The following is a 17308-nucleotide window of genomic DNA, read 5'->3' on the forward strand; positions in this document are numbered from 1 at the left end:
CGTTAATTTCTCACAGGAAGAACATTTCGTTGTGGGTTGCAGCATCTTAAGAAATCCACAGTGCCTCAAAGAAAGTAGACATTGCCAGAGAACAAAAATAAAAAGGACACAGGCGTGGACATTAGGGTGGGATGGAAAGCCTTTGCTTGCCTCCCCGCTATGTTGTTTCACTGGGATAGAGCTCAAGCTTCTTTGTGTAATGTCAAGGCATCAGCCTGACAGTTTCAGAAGGTCTTATCCTCCGCCCCCCCACCTCTTCCACACACCCCCGCCCCCCCCCCCCACACACACACTTTTCATGGAAGACTTCTTTCATTGCAACGAGACAAAAATCTTTGGTGCAAAAAGAATGGCACTGATTCTAAGGAAAGGAGCTCAGAGAGGAGACTGACATATAATCTGTCAAATCTTCAAAATACCACCACCCAAACCGGGAGGTGGCTACTTGCAGAAAGGCAGTGGGGGAAACTTCCAACAGCACGTGTTGCCTCCACGTGAAGCAAGCTGATGAATTTACAATAAGAACTTGAGCAAATATAGGAACGTGTGAAGGAAAAGCAGCACATGTTCCTTAAAGAGGAAACTCTTACTACTAATGCGTTACAATAGTTTCCTTACTGGTCTCTCCAGCCTGGATCACTTTTTCCACTTTACACGAGCTTCCAGATTGATCTTTCTACCAAAGCACAACTCTAAAAAACTAGTGTGCCATCCCTCCTAAATCATTCTAAACTTAGCCCAATTTCCTTGGGTTAATTTTTCCTCGACGATTTTTGTCAGATCTGTGCCCCATCCAAATCATTACTTCATGAAAATTGATTAAATTGCCTCATTTTCTTTACTTTCCCTCATTGTAAGCAATGTTATCATTACTGCTTAAATATTTCCACTGTACATTAATATAAATGCCTGACTGATGAACTCTAAAATGTCCACCAAAAACCATCTCATGCATCCCCTAATGGCACTTCAGTGTCCCTGGTTCCCACCCACTAAGCACCCTTCATTCATACATCCTGTACTGTGGCCAAATTTTGTGAGGGGGCTATTACCCCCTCACACATACACACACACACACACACACACACACACACACACACACACACACCACTCGCTCCGATGTTTGTCCCACCCCCCAACTCAGCCTCTCAAATCATACTACTCATTCAAGACCCTCCACTGTCACCCTCTCCTGAGGTTTTCCCAGACTGATGCAGCCTGAAGGAATCTTGCCTTCCTGAGCTCTCACTGCACTCAGAGCATCTGGGACTTCTCACTTAGGACTCTCTGTGGGTCTCTTTGAAGTATAAGGCTTTGGTAGACTCCTTCCCTTTCAGAAAACCTGCTGGCTTGCGGAGACCAGAAGTCATATCTGGTTGTTTTGCATAGGGTCTTGCTTAGTTAATGCTTGCTGAATGAATGCATTCTCCCTGCTGTCCAGTGCTCTTTTTGACAAAACACAAATCTACTCAGATCATTCTCTTCCTCCCCACAAAATAAAGTTTCAATAACTTAGCAGACATAAAGAGACCGGATCCTTCATGATTCTGCTTGAGTTGTGAGGAGAAGCATGTCTTCCCTCTCCCCTCACTCTGGTGGGTTGAGATGGACCCTTTCTCTCCACTTTGTCCATGTATTTTTTTTTTTTTTGTAAGGTCAAGGTGATGGGGGGATACCCTTGGCTAACAGATTAGGTTTCATTTCATCCCTTTGCAAGTCTTGCATAGACAGTACAGTAGTTATTTTTATGTGTCAACTGGACCAGGGACAAGGTGCCTAGACATTTGGCCAAACATCATTCTGAGTGTGTCTCTGAGGGTGCTTCTAGACGAGATTAACAGTTGAGTGTGCTTCTGGATGAGATTAACAGTTGAGTTGGTAGAGTGAGTAGAGCAGATTACCCCCCCTAATGTAGGTGGGCCTCATCCAAGTAGCTAAAGATTGGAATAGAACAAAAGGATTGAGTAAGAAAGACTTCTTCCCACCTGACTGCCATAGAGCGAGACACTGGTCTTTTTCTGCCTTTTGATTTCAAATGGAAAAATCAGCTTCGTTTCAATCTTAAACCTGCCAGCTTTGGGACTGGAATTATACCATTGGCTCTGCCTCTGTAGACAGAAGATCTTGGGACTTCTCAACCTCCACAATCATGTGAGCCAATCCTATATATGTTTACACATACATCCCTTTGGTTCTGTTTCTCTAGAGAACCCTACTAATACAGACAATCATTCACCTTGCTTTATAATGTAAAGGTCCCTAAGATTTTGTTCTCAGTCTGTGGGGCCTCTGTCAAAACTTAGAAACAACAAGAAAAGTCACATTAAGATGATGCCAGCTTATTATTCTGTGATTTTTTAAAGTTTTTCCTAATCCAGGTGATGAAAATGGGGATCATCTATGAGATACGATAAACATTCAGACTTAGAGCTGACACCTGAATTGGTCATGTTCTCTCCCTTCCCGACTCCCTATAAAAGTAAAAACAAAAATGAGTAGGTTATTACCATAGGACCCTATGGAAACAGTCAATTATCCTTTGCTTTTGTTCCCTCTCCTGTTTCACGGTCCCTCCTCTTGCTTCACTCGTGCCTGCACAAGCAAGTGTACACTCCTTCCTCTCACCAGCAAACACAGAAGCAAAGCAAGGATGAAAGGGAGCTACTGCTCCCTGAATGCTACAGAGGAAACTTTGAAAGAGGAGAGCCCAGGGGCACCTGGGTGGCTCAGTGGTTTAGCCTCCGCCTTCCGCTCAGGTGATAATCCTGGGGTCCTGGGATCAAGTCCCCCATCGGGCTCCCCACAGGGAGACTGCTTCTCCCTCTGCCTGTGTCTCTGCTTCTCTCTGTGTGTCTCTCATGAATAAGTAAATAAAATCTGCCTCTTCTCTCTCCAGCCATCCAAGAACTGACTGGTTTACAAACCGGGCTCACAGACTATTTTCCAGCAACAATGGCATAGCAACAGGATTTGTACCTTGCAAACCCAGAAGTCAAAAACTGTTCATGTCCTGTTTTATCAAAATCAGTTACAGTAGCAGGCACACCAGGCTTTTTTTTCCAGCAGTAGGGCAAACTTGATATCCCAAGCCACTTTCTCCATAGAAATTAAACATTGGATAAAATACATCAGCATCTTTTTAAAAACACGTTGCTTAGCTAGCACAAAAGAGAAAGAATATACAAAGGCCAAAATGACATGAAGGCAAGAATGCTGCTGAAGTAAAGGTGGCGAGGCCACCTCTGGCTCCGAGGTTCTGTTTTAACAGCCGCAAAGTCTTTTTTTTTTTTTTTTTAATTTTTTTTTCTTTATTTATTTATGATAGTCACAGAGAGAGAGAGAGAGAGAGAGGCAGAGACACAGGCAGAGGGAGAAGCAGGCTCCATGCACCGGGAGCCCGACGTGGGATTCGACCCCGGGTCTCCAGGATCGCGCCCTGGGCCAAAGGCAGGCGCCAAACCCCTGCGCCACCCAGGGATCCCAACAGCCGCAAAGTCTTGCAGTTTATCAAGTAAAGTGTGAACTCCTACTAAGATAAAGAGTCTATCAGAAAACCCTACCCAGACCTGGTGTCCCCTCCCAAGGGCTACACTCTCAAGGCAGAAATAGAGAGGAAATAAACCCATCACAAGAAAGGGGGCAACAAGAAAATGGTCATGTTTTGATCTTGAGGTTTGCAGGGGGAGGCTTCAGGTGAAAATGACCCTGGGAACTTGCAAAACCAGCCTTGAAATGGTTCTACAGTGGTACCTTGAGATGACTGATTTGCAAACGTGAAAGTCTATCCCCTCCAGAGAAACAAAATCTCAACTCAAGACACAAAGCATTTCCCACAATTTTCCAAGGAAAACGAGCAGCTGACCATAAGAAAAGTGAAAGAAATCACACAATTCACAAGGAAACAAGATACTAGCTAAAATCAATGGGTAGAAAGTTCCACAGGCAGCAAAATCAGATCGCAGAGGGTTTGAGGATTGGGATTGGGCCACCTTGACAGCCACCTTTTCCTATAACGCTGTCCTTGCCTGTGTTCTCCTACCTCCAAACATAAACCTCCATCTGGGTCCTGTCTCTCCACCCACTCCCAGATCTCCCAAGACTCTGCTCTTTTTCCACCTTTCTCCACAGGCACCTTCCCAAAGCACTAAGAACATATCCAAATCTTTACATTGAGGAAGGAAGGAAAGAAAAGAAAACTTGCCCCCTCCCCATCTTGCTCTACCACTTTCATAGCTGGGCTTCCTGAAGAGCAACTAGGGTGACTCCCCAGCTGCCCATTCACCCCTAAACTGCAGCCCAGCTTCCACACCCAACCCACCACTCTTCTGAAGCAGCCCTTACCCTTACTTGAGTTACCACAGCACCAAATCCAATCAACTCTTATCTCATGGCTTCACAGATTCCTGCTGAGGTACCTGCTGAGGTTCCTGCACTGTGGCTATTCCTCCCATTCAGAAACTTCCTCCCAGACCTTCCCTCCCCACCCCCCAACCAGCCTCTATGACATCACTTTCTTCTGATTTTCCTCCTACCTCTCCGGTCATTTCCAACCAGTCTCCTTTGAGTGCTATGTCTCCTCCGCCCACTTCTTCAAATGTAGTTATTTTAAAGTTTCCATCCCCAACACTTTTCCCCTCCTCCCTGACCATATCATCCACTCTTCGTGGCTTAGAGCAGCCATCTCATCTCTGGGGCATGCATCACCTGGCAATGTAAGAAATATTTCCAGAAGGGATTCCAACATGAATAGTTTCAAGAGAATCCATTTCCAGAACCTCCACTGCCATGTGCATTCATTCCCTAGCGTCAATCTGCCTGAGAATACGCCTGTGATCAAGCTATGTTTCTTCATGAGCTTCTTCTCACTCATCCTAAATCTAAGAAGGGTAGGTCTCTTCAGAGTTTGAGGAAAAAATCTTTGGACCAGCAACCTGAAAAACTGCTGTAGGAGAAAACAGTCTGATGGTTGCCAGAGGGTAAGGGGGCAGGGGAATGACCAAAATGGGTGAAGGGGAATGGGAGACCCAGGCTTCCAGCTATGGAGAGAATAAGTCAAGGGAAATGAAAGGTACAGCACAGGGAATAGAGCCAATGGCATTGTAGTAGCATTGTATGGGGACAGAGGGGAGCTACACTTGTGGTGAGCATAGCACAAGTGTATAGACTGGTCAAATCACTACGCTGTGCACATGAAAGCAATGTAATATTGTGTATGTGTCAACTATACTTCAATTTTTTAAAAATTGCCATAAATACCGAGACTATCTACAGTGACGATAATTCAGTGAATGACTATAATATGGATAATAAATGCTCTTGTAAGTTAAAAGACTTCCAACTCTATTTTCAATTAAAAAAAAAAGAAAGATCAAATGGAGTGGCCAGCTTATTGATCAGTTGATGATAGGTTTTGAGGATACATCCATATGTGAATTGGGGTTTATAATTCAGAAGAGGTTTAAAGAACTGATTGGCATTTCTATAACAAATTTTTCCATCCTCATCCATTTATTTACCCACTATTTACCTAAACAGCATTTCTCGGGGCACCCGGGTGGCTCAGTGGTTGAGTGTCTGCCTTCGGCCCAAGTCATGATCCCAGGGTCCTGGTATAGAATCCCACATCGGGCTCCCTGCTCAGTGGGAAGTCTGCCTCTCCCCTCTGACTGTGTCTCTGTCTCACTCTCTCTCTATGTCTCTCATGAATAAATAAATAAAATCTTTAGAAAAATAAAATATAAACATTTCTCAGCATTAATATCAGAACAACAAAAAATATTAAGGGAATTTATGCTGAGCCCTGTGTTGTTCTAGCAATAAGGATTATTCATCCATGAATACAAGAACTAACAGAAAAAAATTCCAGCCCCATCAATCTCGTTAAGAGATGCAGCTCCAATACTATTTTATTTTTATGTTTAATAATTGTGAATTTAAACTCTATTGTTATTTCAATCAGGAATCAATTGTGTGCTAAGAATAATTTTAATGATAACTCAAGCTAGAATAAGTTAATTAACACTTAGAGCGTTAGGGTCTTAGGAGGCAAAATTTTAATAAATATATAATTATATTTGTTTGGACAAGTATAAATGGAGGGGGACTCAAGAAAAATCTTCCAAGCATAAAAATTACTTTAGGATTAGATTTCATGGAAAAGATGGAGTGGAATTACAAGTCCAAGGAAAAAAAGGAAAGATGTCAAACTTTTACTCTGTTAAAGAGGAGCCTATGTATATTTTTGTTTAAATGGACCACAAGAGATCCCTGGGTGGCACAGCGGTTTAGCGCCTGCCTTTGGCCCAGGGAGTGATCCTGAAGACCCAGGATTGAATCCCAAGTCAGGCTCCTGGTGCATGGAGCCTGCTTCTCCCTCTGCCTATGTCTCTGCCTCTCTCTCTCTGACTATCATAAATTTAGAAAAAAAAAAAACATAAAAAAAAATAAATGGACCACAAATATGTACAAATAGCCAATCTTTATGCTGTGCACCTGAAACTAATATAATGCTTTACATCCATTGCACCTCAGTAAAAATTTATTTTGAACTAATTTTCTCATATTTATATATTTAAAAACTGAGAGATCGGCATCTGCAAGCCTTGATAAAAAATTTCATGTTGTCATTTCAAACATTAAACCTGATACATTTAAAAAAAAAAAAAAGGATGATGGCAGGTAGCAGATCACACAAGCACTAAGTTTCTCCTCAATGCATTAAAATGAGGTGGCTTTCCATTTTTTTAATGTCAATATTTAAAATACGATAGAAACAACATCTTTTGCAAACTTAAAAGTTAAGGAATTTTACACACCAACTTAAAAATATTTGAGGGTAAATACTGTACAATTCCATTTATATGATGTTACAGAACAGGGAAAATTAATCTATCATGAAAAAAGAATCAGAACAGTGGTGGCCTCCAGGAGAGATGAAGGCATAGACTATAGAAGGGCTCAAGGGAACTCTCTGGGGTGATAGTAATGTTTTATACTTTAACAGAGCTTGGGGTTAGAAAGGCAAAAGCATTTGTCAAAAATCATCAAATGGTGTACTTAAGATGTGTACATTTCATTGAGGTAAATTTGATCTCAAGAAAAAAAACTGTAAACAAATATATGTACTCTCGTCCAAGTTATGCATGCTAGAAAATTCAGGAGTGAAATGTTTTGGCGTCAAAAATTTATATGGAAATGTATAAAAAATAAGATAGATTGACAAATGGACAGATGTAGAGATAAGTAACGTAACTAAAGCAAAACATTTAAGGTAGAACCTGGGTGGCATATATATCTTGTTCACTGCTCAATTATTTCAGCTTTTCTGTATGTTTGAAAATATTCACAATAAAATATTGGGGAAAGTGTACAACAGGAATATATTTTATCATAATTCTTTAAAGGATGTGTGGGCAGAAGTTTGGAGACCATTGGTTTCTATTATCACCATTTGCTAATGAATCTCTAACCCATACTTACAGCCCAAACCTCTCTCCAGAATCCCAATCATCTTTCCATCTGTCTCCTGGACGGCTCCATCTGGATTTCCCATCAGATCTAAAACTGAACAAATCCAAATAAGAATTTATTGTCTTCCTGTGTCAGTTAGAAATATCATCAGCTACAAGTAACAGGATAGAACAAACAAAACAAGGGTGATTTTTCTTACATAACAAGAGATTGGGAGGTAGGTAGCTGCTAGTGTCAGTTCAATAGCTCCAACAATCTCCTGGCTGGCAGGTCTGCCATTCCCTTGGCCTTCCTTCCCAGTCACAAAGTTTTCTACAGCTCCAGGCATCATGTCTGAGTTTAAGATAGGAAAGAAAGGGAAGGAAGGAATGCCAGTGACAACAGAACTTTTATCAACACAGCTTCATATTTTTCCAGAAGCCACCTAGCAGACTTCCACATAAATCCCATCCATCAGAGCTGTTGTCCTAGCTGCACAGGAAACCAGGAAACACCATACTTGACTTCCCTATCCTTTAACTTGGCTGTAGGATTGGGTGATGGGTTAGCCCGCCTGCAGTATCTGTAACATTCTCCCCCAAACCCAGTCTACCTCCTATACTGCCTCTCTGTGTGAACAGTTCAGGACCTGACTAGTTCCTCAAGGAGCCCAGGAATTACCCTTCCCTCTCTTTCTCCTCTACTCCTCATATCCACTGCCTTGATCTTTTCTCAGTCTTTGAATCTCTCTCAAATCTGAGCCTCCTTCCTATACCCACTACCACTGTCTTGGTTCAGGATCTCATTTCTTCCCTGAATGACTCTTAGCCTCTTAGTCTCAAGTCTTCACTGCAAACCATCCTCTGTGTGGCCCCAGCTTGACCATTCTAAAAATAGACATCTACCCATCTTATCCCCTGCCTAGATCTTATGTGTGGCTTTGCATAATACCGAGTTTAAAGCCTTACTTCCTCAGTATGTCATGTAATGTAGTTCCCCACTTTTGTATAATATCCTCTTCAAAATGTGTCATCAGTTAGGAGCGCCTGGGTGGCTCAGCCAGTTAAGCATCTGCCTTGGGCTCAGGTCATGATCCCTGGGTCCTGGGATTGAGCCCTGTATCATACTCCCTGTTCAGTGGAGAGTCTGTTTCTCTCCTCCCTCTGCCCCTCCCCTCTCCCCTGCTGTGCTCTCTCTCTATTTCTCAAATAAATAAACAAACAAACAAACCATTAAGAAAAAGAAAGAAAATGTGTCATCAGTTAGAGTACTTCAACCCTGTCAAGGATCAACTCCCCTAGAACACAGCTTTATGGAGAGAGGATCTGGGCAAGTCAATACTCAAAATCTAAACCTGTTGTGCTAGGCAGGCAACCATGTCTCTAGTATATTTGTGCTAAAATTGTGGTAAGCAACAACAATAGATTTATATGTTATATTAGGGGTTCTGTTCCCAGGGACTATAGACTATATTATCTCTAAATGCATTTTTTTTCTGGGAAACATAAAATTCAACAATATATTTAAAGTATAATATCATTGTTGTTCATTCGATTCAGAGATTTATTGAATACCCACAATGTACTAGATACTACTCTTTAGTTCTTTTCCTTTATAATAGAGCAGAGATGACAGATCTAGAACAGTGTTCGATTGAAGCTATCTGCCTCTTTCTGCATACCTAATGATTTCCATCTTTTTCTCTATTGCGCTATTTAAAATTTATCACCAGAATCAGCACTTTCATTTTTCTGTCTTCTACTCATTTTCATAAATAAAATTCATTAGATATTCAAACAAATGTCCAAAGACACAGATGGAGGCAAAGATGGCAATATGGTAGAAACTGGTTGATTGATAGAGTGCAATGTGATAATAGCTAAGCTTTATGGAGTACTTACTCTGTGCCAGGCACAGTTCTAGGCACTCTACAAATCGTAATTCCTTAATCTTTACAATGTGATGCAGTAGGTTCTATGAGTTTCATGTTGCAGATAAGGAAACTGAGGCCCATGGGTAGTTTTGCATCTTTGTCCAAACAACAGCCCCCAGTCTCATCTGTCTGCTGCACTTGAGCTAAGTACATTTCTCTTAGTTCTGGGGGACGGGGGCGGGGGGGGGGGTGTCTTCGGTGTCTCCGGCCCTGTGCACATTGTGTCCCATCTGCCTGGACTGCTCATTCTGTGCTCAGGCTCATTCTTGGAGACCAGATGAGGCCCACTGTGCTCAGTAAAGTCTGCCCTGTCCAGTAAGGTGGGGCCAGGCTGTGCTGACCAGCACCTTACCCAACCTCCTCATCCTGTCATATTTATGCGCTTACAGCTCTCTCTCTCCACCACCGGAGATGATGCTACCAGGCCTGACTGTCCCCTCATTGTTGAGTCCCTGGGGCTTGCTACTATGGTTGGCCTATAATTGGCACTTACAATTTTGCTGAATTAATGCACAGAATCCCTGGATTTTACACCTTCTTGTCGCCCCCACGCCGTCTGGCACCACATATTGCAGACACTTCGTCAATGGGAGCGGGAGCCTGGTTTTCCAGCCAGCAGCCTAACTTAATAAAACAGAGCAAAACAAAACCCGCCCCCTTTCTCTCATCTCCACACCACAATTAATCCCAGGGGGTTTGAATTCTTTTCCAAGCCCTTCCATCAGCCGAATCCAGGGGGCCCCGAGGGGTCGGACGGACTCCCCATCCCCCGCCCCCGCCGGCTAGCGGAGCAGGGTGGGGAGCAGCCGCCAGCGCACGGGGCAGCCGCATCCCGCGCCCTCCGCCAGTTCTGCCCTATTAAGGTAAGAGTTCGAGGGCGCGGGGGGGACGGAAGGAGGGTCCCCAGAAGGGCGCTCCGCGACGGTGCTGCCGGCGTCAGGGCGGCCCCGGCCCCGCTCCGCTCTGCTACCCGGGCCACTTCCTAGGTTTCCATAGCCACCGGGGCCGCGTCCCCATTCCCTCCCGCCACCGCAGGCCTCAAATGAGTCTCTGTGCAGGGCGCTGATTAAATGGGTCTCGGCTCCCCAGTGGACCGCCCTTCCCAGCAGCTGCCCGCGGAAGCCCCGAGGGCGCTGCGCCCGCCGGGCCCCGCATCAGGGGCACCGACCCGCGTGCGTGCGGGGACAGAGCCCGGACGCGTCCTTCGGCCTCGGGACCTCCGCCCGCTCTGCGCCCCCACCCCCGCCAGCCTCTCGGGGTCCCCGGGGCCCGCCCCGCCCCGCCCCGCCGGCCCCGCCCCGCCCCGGAGGCCCCGCCCCGCCCCCGGGCCCTCGCGCTCCGCCCCCTCCCCGCCGGCTCCCGCCGCTCCGGGCGCTCCGAGCGCGGGCCTGGGGACTCGGGATCCCGCCGCCGGGGCCGCAGCATGGGGCGCTTCCGCGGGGGCCTGCGGTGCATCAAGTACCTGCTGCTCGGCTTCAACCTGCTCTTCTGGGTGAGACCCGGAGCGGGCAGGCCGGGCAGGGGAGGGCCGGGCGGGGGCCGGGGCCGGGGCCCGGGCCGGGGCGGGGGTCCCCGGGGAGCTGGCCGCCGCGGCGTCGGAGCCGGGCCCCAGAAGGCTGGGCGTTCAGAAGGGCGGAGGTGAGGAAGAGGCAGACAAAGAGGGAGGAGAGGGATGGAGGGAGGGAGAGGTGGAGCAACAAGAGCCGGTGGGAAGGGGGGACACCTTGAGGCTCTTCCCTTTGAGGAGCCTCTGCCTCAGCTGGTGACTCCAGGTGCGGGGACACCAGCCCCTCTGGCCCCCGCTCCCTCCGGGGCACTCACCCCCGTCGCCTGCCTTCCGCTGCAGCCGGGGCCTGGCCTGGGCTCTGGGAGAGAAACCCCTGTGCCCCTGCGGGGCTGCCAGCGGCGGTGCCCCAAACGGCGTGTGTGGGGACACCACCTGGCGGTGAGGGTTTTCTTTAAGGAAATTGGGGGTAGGAGTGAAAATGGTAGGGGGGGGGGCAGGTGTCGTCCTTATTCTGAGGGTCAGAGGAAGGTACCGCGGGCTGGGAGGAGGCGGTGGTGCTCTTCTTTCTGTCAAGGGGATGGTGAGAAGATAGGGGCTTCCAAAGGGCAGCAGCATCTCCCCACAGCCCCTAGCTCGCAGCCTCTGCTAAACACCACAGATGATCTCATTCAACTTTGCATTGAACAAACATTCCCCGTATTAGCGGTTCACAGAGAGATAGGGCCATGCCCCTTGTCTCCTATGTTATTGGGACAAGGTTAGGGCCAGACCATCCCTAGATCCCTGGATACCCTGTCTCAGGCCCTGGAGGACTGTAAGACAAGGTCTAAAAATTGTCTTGTCTGCACATTCCTCCTGGGTTTTCTCGGAAACTGTCAGTCAGACCCTGGGGGAAAATATAAATCTTATTTTGGGGAAACAGGTTCCTAAGGCTAGTGGGGAGCAGCAATGGCCTGGATGCTTTGAAACAGCTAGGAGAGAGGAGGATGGTGACTGTCTGTCTGCTCCAGGGAGTTTGTCTTCCCATGACTGCAACTAATTAATTATTGAATGATGGGCTCTGCCTGTGTCTGCCAACCCATTAGCCCAGATGCCTGGGTGACTCCAGGAACTCTAACGTCTCAGAAGACAACTTGCCATGCTCAGCATCCTTCAGCAGGGGAAGGTATGAAGGAGGCACCCCAAAGACAGCCCCTGAATTTTAAAAACACACATGATTTTTGTACATAGGGCATTTACATTCAGCATACTATAGGGAGGGACATTTCTAAAGGTCCTTTATGTTGTGCTGCTTTTTCATAGTCTGGCTTAATTTTAAAAGCTGTTAATTCTAGATGTCATGCTTCGGTGACACCCTTCGCTCTCACTGCTTACAAATTCAAAACAAGTTTTCAATCAGTCTAAGAAGGAATTCTCAGGCTGGGCTCAGTGCTTATTTAGTGACTGATGCTGTGCCAGCCTTTCTAGGGATCATAGGGAGCATTTATTGAATGTTTTCAATGTGTCAGGGACAGTGCTAAGCACATTGCATTCATTATGACACTTAATCCTCACAACAGTGCCCATGTGTATAATATTTTATCCCCATTTTTATAGATGAGGAAACAGGCTCACGTAGGCTGACTTGCCCAAGGTCACATAGCTAGTATGTGGCAGAGGTGGGACTCAGACTCAGCCTCTGTGGTCCCAAGCACTGTGGTACATTACACTCCTAAGTGGTGGTTCTCAGAGGGTGGCTCCTGGACAAGAGCATCAGCATCTCCTGGGAGCTTGTCAGAAATGCACATTCTCAGCTCCATGCTAAGCCTGCTGAAGCAGGAACTCTGTGTTAGCAAGCCCTGTAGGTAATTCTGATGCTTGCTCAAGTTTGAGAACCACTGTTAAGCAGTTATTAAATAAGTATTAGATAATTTATAATATATAAATATATGTAACTTGTAACTGTAAAATGCTGTTCTGTTAGCTGCTAATGTTGTTAAGAAAACAAGTCCAATGCATATAGAACAAGTTAATAAGTACATAATCAACTGACAAATGTCACACTTTGGCCATAAGCACAGTAAAGAAGGGAAACAGAGGGAACAAAGCGATGTTTGACTGTCTGGCATGTGTTAGCTACTGGGGTTAGACATGACCTTTTATATATATGATCTAATTAAGGAGTGCAGAGAAAGTTGGAGGGCCTGGGTGGCTCAGTTGGTTAAGCGTTCAACTCTTGATTTTGGCTCAGGTCATGACCTTAGAGTTCTAAGATTGAGCCCCACTTGGGCTCAGCATTCAGTGAGGAGTCTGCTTGAGATTCCCTCTCCCTGCCCCTCTCCCTTGTGCACACGCTTTCTCTCTCTCTTTCTCTCTCTGGAATAAATAAATCTAAAAAAAGGAGTTCAGAGAAAGGATCATAGCAAGAGTGAGGAGCCAGGAAAGTTGGTCCTGAAGAATAGGGTGTTTAAGCTGGACTTCCCAAGACTGGTAGAATGAAGGTGGGCAAGGCAAGGGGGCTGACACACCACCCACCGGCAGAGGAGCAGCACAAGGCTGGGTGGGATTACCGTATGACACAGGGGTTGGGCTTGAGTGCAGAGATCCCAACCAGGGTGTGCTCGAGTAAGTTACTCTTACTTCTAGGTGTCTGTTTGCTCATCTGTACGAGTGGGGTAACAGGGTTGTGAGGAGGATTAAAATGAAATGTATAAAGTGCCTGACCTCATCTTCCTGTGAATCTAGTACATAGTAAGGGCTCAAAAAACGTTATTGGTGCCTGCACATAGGAGCATTCAGTAAAAGTTAGCTGTCTTTCCCAGGTCCCTTTTTTTTTAAAAAAATTTTTTTTAATTAATTTATTTATTTATGATAGTCATCAGAGAGCGAGAGAGAGAGAGAGAGAGGCAGAGACACAGGCAGAGGGAGAAGCAGGCTCCATGCACCGGGAGCCCGATGTGGGATTCGATCCCAGGTCTCCAGGATCGCGCCCTGGGCCAAAGGCAGGCGCTAAACCGCTGCGCCACCCAGGGATCCCCCCCCCAGGTCCCTTCATTTGGGGGAATAGCATATATATTTGCCAAGTGACCTGCAGCTTATCTTTGTTTTAGGATGACACATTACCCTCTCAGTTTGCACTGTGAATTTTCCCCACTAGAACTTGGAATGCTCTGAGAGCAGGCTTGTTTTTTGTTTTTTTGTTTTTTTTTTTCTGTATGTTCACAGTTATATCTCCAGTGCCTAGAACAGAGCCGGGCACACAGGAGGCATTCAGTAAATATCTGTGGAGTGAATGAATCTGCACGTTAGAGCACTTGGTACAAATGACCTTCCCAATTTGCCCCAATGATCAATGTTGATCAATGATCTAGAGGACTGATCCTATCTCTTCTTGCACATTACCTGTTGATTTGTTCTTTGTTTGCCCAGACTGAGCCCAGGAGGAAAGTATGGGGCCTTCCCCTCTCTCACCTCCATGGGAGAGTAGATGGGCAGCACCACAGGAAAGGGCTAATGGAAACTGACACATAATGATTTAGGGGAAAGTGATTATTTGGGATAAGTTATTTAGATATCCACCTTCTCTGTAACTGAGGGAACCTGATTCCAGAAAGGCCTCACCCTAGTTTCTGAAGTTGTTTTTCCTGGCTGGAGGGGTTCATGAAAAGTTTGGGGAAGGGGCAAAGGATGGGGGCTGCAGATGAGGCTGCAGCTGTGACTTCAAGTGTCATGTTCACTCACACCTTCACATGCTCGGGTGCCTGCCCTTCTGAGATAAGGTCCCCCTCAGTGACCGGTGACCACACTCTCTTCCCTATCAGAAACTCACCAGAAGGCAGGCGAGGAGGTGGGGGCGGGTGTGTTCTGTGATCTGCAATTTGTGCCCTTTGGTGACCACACTGTCTTTCCTATCAGGAACTTACCAGAAGGCAGGCAAGGAGGTGGGGGCAAGTGTGTTCTGTGATCTCCAATTTGACAAATCCATTTGCAGCCTCCTCTGGCAGCTTGGTTTCAGTAAGTTTCCCTAGGCTACTCTGATTTTATAAACATTCAGCTAGATCCTGCCAGAGCCAGCACACTGCCTGGCTGACTGTATTCACCACTACATTTTTAAAAACAAAAGCAGAGCCTAGCCCTGAACCCCACTAAATTCACTTCTGTTATCATGGTTGATGTCTGCCATGGAACCCCTCCCAACATCTGTCATGTCTAAATTCGGACACTGCAGTCAGATAGCACAGCATATGCCCATGCCTCTCACTGAAATCACCTTTATTTTTTTTTCTTCTGTTGCATAGCAATATAAATAAAACACCACAGTACACCAAGCCACATATGTTGGTTTAAAGAAAAACCTAGGCACTGTTTATTCCTTGCCTTATTGTTGTACGCTCAGCGTTTTCCTATCATTGTGCTGTACTGAGCAACTCAGTGATAGCGACCGACAGGAAGCAGGGCCGTTCATTGTTGAAAGTCACATGCCATATATGGCTTGTCTGAAGTTTCTCTACTTTCCTTCTCACCAGTATTCATGCAGCTTTGGAGGTTCAGTCAGTGATGCCTAGCAGGTACTGTTGGGAAAGACTGTGTCCCTTGAGCTTGGGAGTGAAAGATGTTTGGCACTGCTGCGGCTTAACCAGGTGGCCTCCTCCTCTTTGTCAAACTTCTTTCAAACAGTAATTTTAGAGCTACCACCTGTCTGGAACACTGTTTTGTGTTTTTTTTTTTTTTTTTTTTTAACTTTCTTTGGGATCCACCCAAAAGCTAGACCACCCCAGAAGGCAGATAAGAATTTTCTTGGTCTTCTTGGAGGATAGTCTTTGTTTCTGATTTCTGTCAAGGTGAGAAGACAGCGGTAGAGGCCGGCCTCCCCTAAATGGATGAGAGGGGCCTGGCATTGCCGGAAGGGGCCACAAGTCTGTGATAGGGGCCATTGTGCAAGGTTAGAGATAGAATGCCAGCAGTCCAGCAGACAGGTCTAGACAGGATGACCATCCAAATCCAGGAACTTGAAGCCGGGAAGGTGGATACTGACATTGCACTGCCTGGATTGATTCTTGTCTGTGTTATTTACTAACTAGGGGACCTCGGACAAGTTGTTTAACCTATTCGAGCCTCAGATTTCTCATCTGTAAAATGGACATAATTAAGTACCAACGTCATCTGTGATTTTTGTGTGGATAAAATGAGTTAATGCATGGAAAGTAGTAAGTAGCGTGGTCCATATGCATAGTTAATACTCAATAATGTAAGATAATAGTAGTAGTCATATTTAAGAATTGGAAGCATGAGTAGACACCAGAATCCAAGAAGTTTATAAAAGTAAAGAAAGGTGGTAAATAGGTGTCCAACCAAACAAGAAAAAGAGCAAGAGTTTCATAGCTTCTCAAGGGCATGGAGTCCAGAGAGATTTCTGCCTCTGAAGTCATTTGGGAAACATATGCTGATGACCTACCATGTGCCTGGCATCCTACCAAGTGCTTAGGCATTCAAAAATACTGAAGACACAGGTCCTTGACCTTGAGGCATTCACACCTCTATTTAGTGCTCCATTTTGCCTTTTATTGTAGTTTATTTCCTCTCTAGTGTCTTTGCTCCTTGAGGCAGTGACTGTTTCTTGCTGGGATCCTCCTCCTTTCATCCCTTGGCTCCTAGAAGAGGTTCAGCAGTCAGTGGCAAAGCTCCAGCTCACAGGATTATGTGCACCGACTCCTGACACCAGCACAGGAGCTGCCTATTTGTACCCTGCCCTGCCTCTCTGCTACCAAAGTCTTGGGAAGAGATGGGAAAACCTTGGTGACTGGTGCCCCTCTAATTTCAGGGTGTATGCAAATCATCTGAGGATCTTGTCCAAGTATATATTCTGTTCAGTAGGTCTTTTTATTTTTTTTGAGATTTATTTATTTCAGAGAGAGGGAGAGAGCAAAAATGTGCATGAGGATGCAAGGGGGAGGGGCAGGAGGAGAGGGAGAGAGAGAATCCAAGCAGACTCCTTGCTGGGCACAGACTCGAAGCTCAATCTCAGGACCCTGAGATCATGACCTGAGCTGAAATCAAGAGCCGGACACTTAACCGACTGAACCACCCAGGTGCTCCAGTAGGTCTGCATTTCTAATAAGCCTCCAGGTGATGCTGATGGTGCTGGTCTAGGGAATACACTTTGAGAACCATTGGTTAAGACCTACTGCTGGCTCTCACTTCTGAATGGGGCAGAGAATGCCCTTCATCTTGGCACTTCTCTTAATTCCAGTTACTACTTTACCATTATTATTTTAAGCCTTTTTTTATATTAAGGCTTGATGGTTTCTAGAATTACTAGGCAGCCACGTGTTCATTGTCCACTGTATTTCACTGTGTAATTCTAGAACATCCATGCAGTATCTTTGGATCTCCAGCTATGTATGGCAAAAGAGAACATAACCTACATCCCCTACCTTAAT

At 45.8% G+C, this 17308-nt stretch overlaps 1 protein-coding gene and 1 long non-coding RNA gene across 5 annotated transcripts in view; one reads left to right on the plus strand and one right to left on the minus strand.

Moving 5' to 3' along the window:
• LOC140601118 (uncharacterized) overlaps positions 1-4452 on the minus strand; it is a 66178-nt gene extending 61726 nt beyond the window's left edge. The window contains exon 1 of the long non-coding RNA XR_012004171.1: positions 4348-4452. This is a non-coding gene — a long non-coding RNA (uncharacterized lncRNA). The remainder of the gene's footprint in view (positions 1-4347) is intronic.
• A 177-nt stretch (positions 4453-4629) lies between these two features.
• TSPAN2 (tetraspanin 2) overlaps positions 4630-17308 on the plus strand; it is a 57288-nt gene continuing 44609 nt past the window's right edge. For 2 of the 4 annotated variants that reach the window (XM_072769660.1, XM_072769662.1), the window contains exon 1: positions 10722-10874. In XM_072769660.1, the coding sequence (XP_072625761.1) occupies positions 10806-10874 (69 nt within the window). In that variant the 5' untranslated portion in view covers positions 10722-10805. Of the gene's footprint in view, positions 4887-10721; positions 10875-17308 lie in introns of those variants that run through there. The other 2 variants (XM_072769663.1, XM_072769661.1) reach the window with 2 other exon arrangements.

Source organism: Canis lupus, chromosome 12 (genome assembly GCF_048164855.1).
Source record: "Canis lupus baileyi chromosome 12, mCanLup2.hap1, whole genome shotgun sequence".
Lineage (NCBI taxonomy): Eukaryota > Metazoa > Chordata > Mammalia > Carnivora > Canidae > Canis > Canis lupus.